We start from the raw sequence: 8,823 nt of genomic DNA, 5'->3' as shown, positions 1-8,823 counted from the left end.
AAGGCTGAAAGGTGCTGAAGCCATCATGTAGGGTTCGCAACCCGTGACAAATAGTATAGGGTCGATGACGGAAAGTTGGCAGATAGTATCCTCTTATACTACTATTTCCTCCGGCACTATGGTTTACTGCTAGACTATTGTTTCCTCTTATGGTATAGTTTCTTCCTATATAGGCAGTGTTGTCTATTCTTCTGATTGAGGCGTATCAGCTAATATAGTCGAAGCTACCTCGACTACTATGACTTCTAGGACTCTAGGACTGTGGGCTGTCTCTCCTTCTGGTTCCTTAGGTAGTATCTCTACATCTCTTAAGATAAGAGATTCCTGTATTAACCTTGCCGAGGATTCTGTTATAGTGTTTGTTTGGTGAAGTATATTGTTTCTGAAGCGTCGGCCCAGTGTCTATATACTGTAGGATTTCGGCTTGTCAACCCTTAGGGAAACTCTCTAGAAGATGCTTTAGGTTTGTTTCGCTAGCTTTACCCTGGCAAGCTCCTTCCTTCTTGCTAGGCAGGCGTTGCTTTATGCCGTGTAGGCGCCCTTATAGACTATATACTTGGGAGAGAAGCTAGGTTCTCCTTTATATTTATAGTGCTTAGACTTATACAATCTAGCGTAATAACCGTATGTTTAGGCTATACTATATTAAGCGCCGATATAATCGTAATTTAAGCAACGGAAGCATTACTTAACTCTATAGGTATGATCGTAGAGTTGGCAGTTATGAATTATACTATCTTATATTATTTTCCTATTTATGATTTCGTTGGCTATTTTAAAATCGGCAAATTCTACCATAATTGAGGATACTGCCTTATCATATTTCTCTCTAGTCAACCAGCCTACAAAGGAAATCTTTACTCTTAAGATAGCGAAATTATTTTCTGCCAGTATATGCTAGACGGTTGTATCCTAATCTTTAGTGTTGATAGAATTGGTGGGAATACTATAGACGATGACTCTATATGTTGGCATAATAAGTTCTATATATTCTCCTAATCTTTTGACTTAACTTTAGTATTCTTAAAGTTTAACAACTTCTACTATAGAAGAAGTGATTATCTATACGTCTCCACTCTTAAGCTAATGTCCTATGATAACTCTGACAGATCTGGTTAGTCTATTCTTATAAATCGATACTTCCACCTACTGTCTGATCTTGACTATAGATAGTGTATATAGTCTTTGACTGATTCTACGATCCTTCAGCTTGACTGTTATCGTATGGTCCTAGTATGTTGACCCTATAGGCTAAGTCTCAACTGTTTATATTGTATATGGTAGTAGAGGTAGGAGAGTAAGGCTTCCAGACACTGATACTATCTAAGCCTATATTATACCTACCCTCCTACCTTTGCTAAAGTTGGCTATACTCGGTAGAGCTATATTTGATCTGACAGCATTCTTGATAAGTATAACATCTCTTTATATACTCTATATATAGTAAGTCGTATCCTTGATACATTATAGGATCTTAGTCAACGTAGGCTGTTAGAGAACCTTACTAGCGAGAGCTATAGTGGATACGATATATGACTATACTATATTCTATAGCATCTGGTTATGCCTACCTCTATCTACGTCCTGCAATTGGTGGCAAGCTTCTCTGAGGTATATGGCATGCTCGTTGATGTATTCTGGACCATTGTTTACCTACAGCCATTTGGGAGCCATCACCGCCAATTAACGCGTTTTCATGCGTCAATTTGCTACGACTATCCAAGAGGAGGCAAGTATGGTATACTACGAGAAAATTATAATTTTACGCGTTTTCGAAAATTCGTTCTGAGCTGTTTGTGGTGTTTTTTTGAGTGCTAGGTAATAAACAATAGATCTTTAGAAGCTGTCAAATTGCGACTGATGGGCGCCGAAATTTGCCTCCTGTTGGATGCTACTATTAGATGAGTCAATGCAAAGCTGAGAGTGGAGTTGGAGAAAGCCCTGCCGCTAGCCGGCGTTGACCGAATGGCAGAGCTGGTCCTGTGAAGAGCAGGACCGGCTAACGCTAAAAGACACATACTGCGGTAGCAGGCAAAAGTTTTCACACCCTGTCATGTACTCAAATGACCAGGGTATGCACCCACCTTACTAGTTATAGTATAGTATGCATTTTCTGATCAACAAACAACACGCCTACTACGTACTACATAGTACAGTACTACCACCATTTTCCCTCCTTTCTTTACGCGTCAACCACCACTACTACTATCATCAAATATGAAGGGAACCAAGCATCTTAAGGAGGATGAACGCCAACGCGTTCGAACCCTTCACTTTGATGCTAAATTGACCAATTCGGAGATCCAGAAGATCACAGGCTATACAGAAAACCAGATTCGCACTGCTATTTCGGCCTCTTCAGCCAAGGTGGCACCTAGATCTGGCCGCCCTCTACTTCTCACACCAGAATAACAAGAAGAATTGATTGAGTATGTGACTGTCAGTAAAGCAGGCTGTAGAGCCTCCTTTCTTCAGCTCTCACTAACTCTCTTTAATGCCGAATATGAAGCCTATGTAATTCGCTACACTCTACGGCGCCTAGGCTTCAAACGATATATAGCACGAAAGAAGCCCCCAATCACTGAGGCAAATCGTGTCAAACGGTTGAATTGGGCTCTACAACATAAGGACTGGACACCTCAGCAGTGGAAGGAGGTTCTATGGACTGATGAGACTTGGGTTACAGGTGGCCTTCACCGTAAGTGCTATATCACTCGCCGTCAAGGTGAAGAATGGGACCCTACTTGTATAGTTGAAAAGCATCAAGGTAAGAGAGGTTGGATGTTCTGGGGGTCCTTTTCAGGCACTGAAAAGGGCCCTGGAGTGTTTTGGGAGAAGGAATGGGGCTCAATTACTTCTGAGAGTTATTGTGACTATATTGTACCTGTTATTGATGGCTGGATTCGGCTTTGCAAACAGCAATTTGGCGATAGCCTCATTTTGATGCAAGATGGTGCTCCAAGCCACTCTGCAAGGGAGACCAAAGAAGATCTACAGCAATGTGGAGTGTAGGTTATCTATTGGCCACCTTACTCTCCAGACCTCAATCCCATTGAGAGCTGTTGGAATTGGATGAAGGACTTTATTGAAGATAAATATGGCCATATTGAGAAGCCCTCATATGATCTCCTCCGGATATGGGTTAAGGAGGCTTGGGAAAGCCTTCCTGTAGACTACCTTCAGTCCCTGATGGGAGAAATGAAAGATAGATGTGAGGCAGTGATCAAGGCCAACGGAATGCATACAAAGTACTAGTAGAACCAATAGAAATTGAATGCAGGGGCTTATGTGGGTGCATTATAGCCAGGGGGTGAGATTGGTACTAGATCCACAGTGAAAACTTACCCATAATACCATAGTATTGATAAAAGGTGGGAATTCAATGTCTGAACCTCCAAGGACCCGTTCTCCACTCATACAGAATGGCGCAAGGTGGAACTGGTAGAGCGCCAAAAACAGCGCTCTAGGATGATCCCTGGAGAAAGGTTACTCCACAAAAGGATTTCTAGAAATGTTTCGACCCATATGTCGTTTTTGACCGCTTGTCGTTTTTGACCGTGTGTTGTTTTCGACCATGGTCGTTTTTGACCGTATGTCGTTTTTGACCCTTCATCGAGTCAAAAACAAGGACCCAAGATAAACATGTGGACTAAATTAGAGTACTACTGTACTCGAAATACTGGTACTCTATGAGGCCGAGTGACCGTAGTTGTTGGACGTTCCATGGGGTCAGAAAGGACGTTGGGGAACATCATCGACCAAGAATATCCACAAAAGAGCGCATAATGTTAGAAGCCGACGGAACCGCAAAAGTGCACTTCTGGATTGTAGGATGTCTACAGCGCCGGTCTCCCTGTGGTCCTCATAATAAAGCGGCCTGCATGGCCAGAACATACTGACATCGCCACATACAGTACGGTATCGCCCCTCTACGGATCTCATCTTGGTACATACGGCAGTACAATACAGCACTGTATGTTTGAAGTATTGCCCAAATTGGTCACGAAGCCAAGTCGCTAACCATCTCGAGTATCGCAGTTGTGCCAGCGAACGCACATACATACCCGACTTCACAATAATCTGGGGAAGGACTAGGCCACCCCATTGACTCGACACACATCTTATCTCAGGAACTCTGTATATAGAGATAATGGCTCAAGCTGGAAGGGTCGCGCGGCCATCACCAAAGGAGTATGCATGCTCTCAGTGGCAAAACATTAGTCCTAATACCAGAAGTATTAGAGCTCAAATCGTGGGCGAGGTGGTGAACGGCAAGTTTTCTATTAACATCATTCTCGCAAATGGGGAGCGCATAAAACCAATAAGCATCGGAGGAGTACCAATTGAGCAGCTGGAACGTGAAGAATGTCTTGACTCGGCTTTTCAGCGAGCGAATGGTAAGTACTTTTACGAACCAATTCAAAGGCTAGAAGAGGGTTTGCTGATTTGACTTCGCTAGACCAGCATTACGTCGAATCGCTCCCGTTTGTTGGCAATTGATTACGACACGGTGACTGTAACATCCCTTATCGCTTGGCCTTCTTAACTCTTGTTCATACAACTCTCTTGTTGTTAAGAATACAGATAAAATCGGTTGAAATAGTTTTAGGGGGTACATGAGATAAACGCACAATTCGATTTGAGACTTTTTCCCGCAGCGAACAATAGTATATGAAAAAATTATCGCATTTAATGTACAACTTATAGAGACGCATAAAGCCTCGCATAATTGACACAGCGATGCTCCGAGCATACTGTAGTGTTAACTACTGTCGTCTAGGTCCAAGTAGAGCGGTGTACCAGTCTTATTTTATGTAACTGTCTTTTGATCATTGACGCTTATTAAGAGTTCTACAACCAGCTCATTATTATAATTTCCAATAGACCCCACTGTGCATAAGCCCATTTTAGAGCGCTCTCATTCTTCACCGATATACGTATTCATCTTTCGTCTAGCTAGATTTGTCCCCACATCGACAACTATCCAGATCCTAGTCATATCAAGCAGTCCATACAATCTCTTTTCAATGCTATACAGGCTGTGCCGGGTGTCTCCGAGTTCATCTTGTCCGCTGATTCCATCTCGTAGGCTATCGGCGTCTGCCAGACTCTGCGATCATGATGACGGACGTCCATACGTTTTTCGTATCCTTTAAAGTTTTATCTGTGACTTATCCAGGCATCCTAGAGGGGATTGTTTTAGTACACATTCTATTAGGCTCCGAAAAATGATTTGATTCGGATGTGTTCTTGGGTTCGGTACCCGCTCTCTGTGTTGGACGCATCTTCTGCGTATCTCTTTTGCCAGCCTTTTAGATGTTTGACCCTAGTCGAAGGCCCTGTAATGCCCATGCAACATGCTATTTTATAGACTTGAACGTGTCTCCATTCTCCCCACCCGGCAAACCACAGCCTAGAGAGGGGAGTGGTCTTAACACTCACTGACAACTTCTTTTTAGTATCGCCTGTAAAAAGGGGTTTCTCTGTTAAAATTGGGCAGTGCAAGCTGCAGTCATTTCCCACTGCCTTAGCTGTTGGGACATCTTTGTCTCTTGTCTGTACCACTTGATTTTCCTGGTCATCTATCTAGGATACTTCAGGTTTAATCTCAGTCAAATAAGCTTAGTGTCTCTCTATATTATAATAAGAGTAATAGTAGGTATGGCCTTATACTTGTCATACTACTATTAGGTTGTGGAGCCGAGTATTGAAAACGGGCAGTGGGCGTACAACCCACTGGCCCCAGAAAGCCATATAAAGTCACAGTAGAAAGGAAGCCTCCAGGGCAAAAGAATATCAATCTGAGGTGTCAGTCTGGTATCTATATCGCTCATATGCAAGTGAAGCTAAGTCTAAGCAATCTGAAGAGAAAATAAAGCAAAAATAAGTCATCTGACGAGTGCAGGGTAGTCCCCTGTCACCCCAACTCAGTATTTGTGCCCATAGCCTCGGAGGTCTGGAAAGGCGTCTTGTACCTACACTATTTACAGCATTCCTTCTGCCGATTAGACTGTTCATGTTCGGTGAGTATCCAGTGTTATCTTTCACATCTTACGAGAGAAGCTATAGTATCTGACATCTTCCTCGTCAGTATAAACCTCGAAGGCCGGGTTGCCATGGATCGGCGCTACAATTAGAGTGCTAGTCTTCACTGTCAGAATATTCCTTGTCATTTAGTATATATTCCTCTACTTTCCCTTGACCTACCCATAGTATGCTACATCGTTGTTTACTAGAAACGACTTTCTTCGATCTATATTAGTAGCCGGCACAATTCACTTCTCGAGTCTGCTATATATATCAATCTCGGTGTCGGCCGAGGAGTGAGTCTCCTGGCAGGTTTGACGTGTGGTTGTATTCTCGGAGTATACGGTCTCTGGTACTTTGGGGCTTATTTGAGGGCCAGAAGTCGTTTTGCCGCGCAATGAAAGCGCTTGCTTCAGATGGTTTCAGCCGAAGAGGATCGATGCGTGTAGGATTCTTCCACGCTTCTTGTTAGGACGCTGAAAGAATTGGCTTTCGTGTCAGATCGCATATACAGACGAGGCTTACGAGGAGCACCAAGGCTTTGTAAGAACTCTGGGCGGCAGTGTTGGCCGTCGGCCGCAATGCTGATCAGCCGACGGCGACGGCAGCATAACGCTAACCCACTCCGATGATAACGAAAGATTGAATTCAACAAGTTTTTGTTTGATGACCACATGTCGAAGAATGGCTAGATTTACTCTGAAATATGCCGAATAGCAGGGATTCGGTGTTAATGATGCAAGCATCTTGCCGGAGACCACTTCCGTGAAGCCCCTGAATCCAGACGTCGAAGCTCGACCCACTTATACCGATCTTCGGGGCCATCCCCTAGCTGTCATCGATGAGTCAATTACGGATGCGGCCGACCGCTATGTATCGAGTCCTAAATGTGATTATTTGACAATATTTGCACAACTGATCTTGAGCTGTTTCCTGGATCGTATTACCCCTCAGCCCCTGAACCCCTGAGTCGCTCAGGACCCACAGAAAAAGCCTGCGTCCACCCCCGGAGGTCTGCCAGGAGTCTCAAGACAACCAGCATGCACGGGCCATGAAAAGGTGTATTGGATGTCAATACAGGTGGTAATTGGTATGGTAGGGAAATTCTAAATCAGTAATGACTGTTTCCTTTATTTAGACTATTGCAGCAGTTATAGCTAAGTTTACACTACTATTACCGGTAGCGACTGTCTGGCTAGAAAGATCGGGTTGATATACCCCTGAATATGACTCAGTAGCATCATTTGAAACTCTTCAGATTGACATTGTTCGGAGGCTTTCCTGATTGAGCAAGTTGTAGCGGCCTTCTTCAATAAGTCTCTGTGTAGTAATCCGCTGCGGGTAGTTTCTCATAAACATGTCAGTGAAATGCTTCCCGTAGTGAACTCCTTCTTGAGGCTCCTGTCCAGCATTATATCCAGGGAGTGGTTTGATGATAGCCTGGAAACTTGGCTCATGAAAATAGGCAAACGCAAACCTCTCCTTGATATTCAACCCCACTTTGTGAGGTGTAGAAGGAAGGTAAGAATTAGTTAGGTATTGCATCATATCCCCTATTAATTCGATGTCAGTTAGTATTGCTTCCAACAGAGTTGAAGAAACCTGCCTGGGAAGACGGTAAAAACATTCTCTGCTGGAGGGACAAAAATCCATCCTTCATCATCCTCCTTGTAACCAGCCGCGCTTTTTTCCCAGTTGGCAAATACTTCATCTTCATTTGGGGGCCGGATGAGCAGAGCTGGATCATATTATGTAAGCGGTCTCCAATTAATGGTCTCCTCCACCTGGTGAGTTTGGTTGACTTACCACCAACATCGTCGGCAGCCGCAAGGACGAGCAGGCCGTAGTCAGTGTGCGAGCCTATGCCACGACCATCCTTTCCTTTGCCGTTGGTGTTATTCATGGCAGGGAATCTATATTCCAGAACGTCAGAGACTCGGACACGCAAGCAGCGGCACAATGTCACGCTACTCACCTCAGAATCCTCATGTGATGCCATCCATCTCGGGTGTATTGTGTGAGGGATCCCTTGGGCGTTCCCAGCCCAAGCTCAGTTAGTGCCAAGAGGATCTCACCGCTGCCACCCAAGCTGTCCATGTATCGCTTCATGGGTTGCTGTAAATCAGCGTCAGGCCAAGGGCAGCGGCCATGACACGGCCATTTCCCAACAACCCTCGGTTCATCAAGAGGAAGATCCTTAGTCACTGTAAAGATTTCGCTGTAATCAGCTATACCATCTGTCAATTCTTCACCACTGGCAATGTAACCGGCGTAGCTCTGGCTGTCCACGCAGCTGGATTTGATGGCGTAAGACTTGCTAAAGAAGCGCTTGCTGCTCGCGTTGGCAGCCTTGTACAGGTCCTGCTGTTCAGGTTTCATAGAAATCTGGAGGATACCGTCCTTTTTCCATGCCGCAATAATGGCCTTGCCGAGCTTCACATCTTCATCGCTGCCGGAGACCTTCTCGGGCAGGACAAAAGTTTGAAGGTACCCAACTTTGGCGTTATAGCCCGGTGGGATACCCGCAGGGTCGGCACTGTTCTGGGCAAGAGGTTTCTCAATGACGACAGACATGTTAAAATTGATGTAAGTCCCCGAGTGTTTGTTGTCTTGCCCTGAGCTTGGCTTAAAAAATCTGATGTTGTTTGTGCTAATAGTTCATCAAACTTGAAACGAAGGCCTTTTATACATGAAAATCTCAACTGATTCTTCGATATATGCGATATACAACCCCGTCACCCTTCCCGCACGACATTGCCTTTAGCTTGCCAAGGCTTGCCAAGGCTTGCCAAGGCC

At 44.5% G+C, this 8,823-nt stretch overlaps 1 protein-coding gene across 1 annotated transcript; it reads right to left on the bottom strand.

Annotated features, from left to right (window-relative positions):
• Window positions 1–7,555: 7,555 nt before the first annotated feature.
• On the bottom strand, window positions 7,556–8,601 carry UCRPA7_4122 (putative 2-oxoglutarate-dependent ethylene succinate-forming enzyme protein; the record flags this gene model as incomplete). Its single annotated transcript, XM_007916678.1, has 4 exons — window positions 7,556–7,580; window positions 7,630–7,765; window positions 7,834–7,940; window positions 8,003–8,601. The coding sequence occupies 4 exons, from the start codon at window positions 8,599–8,601 to the stop codon at window positions 7,556–7,558; spliced, it is 867 nt and encodes a 288-aa protein (XP_007914869.1).
• Window positions 8,602–8,823: the final 222 nt, after the last annotated feature.

Source organism: Phaeoacremonium minimum, assembly GCF_000392275.1.
Source record: "Phaeoacremonium minimum UCRPA7 unplaced genomic scaffold PA7_03_scaffold_325, whole genome shotgun sequence".
Lineage (NCBI taxonomy): Eukaryota > Fungi > Ascomycota > Sordariomycetes > Togniniales > Togniniaceae > Phaeoacremonium > Phaeoacremonium minimum.
Note: the sequence above shows the minus strand (reverse complement) of the source record. Positions and strands in the feature narration are given on the sequence as shown.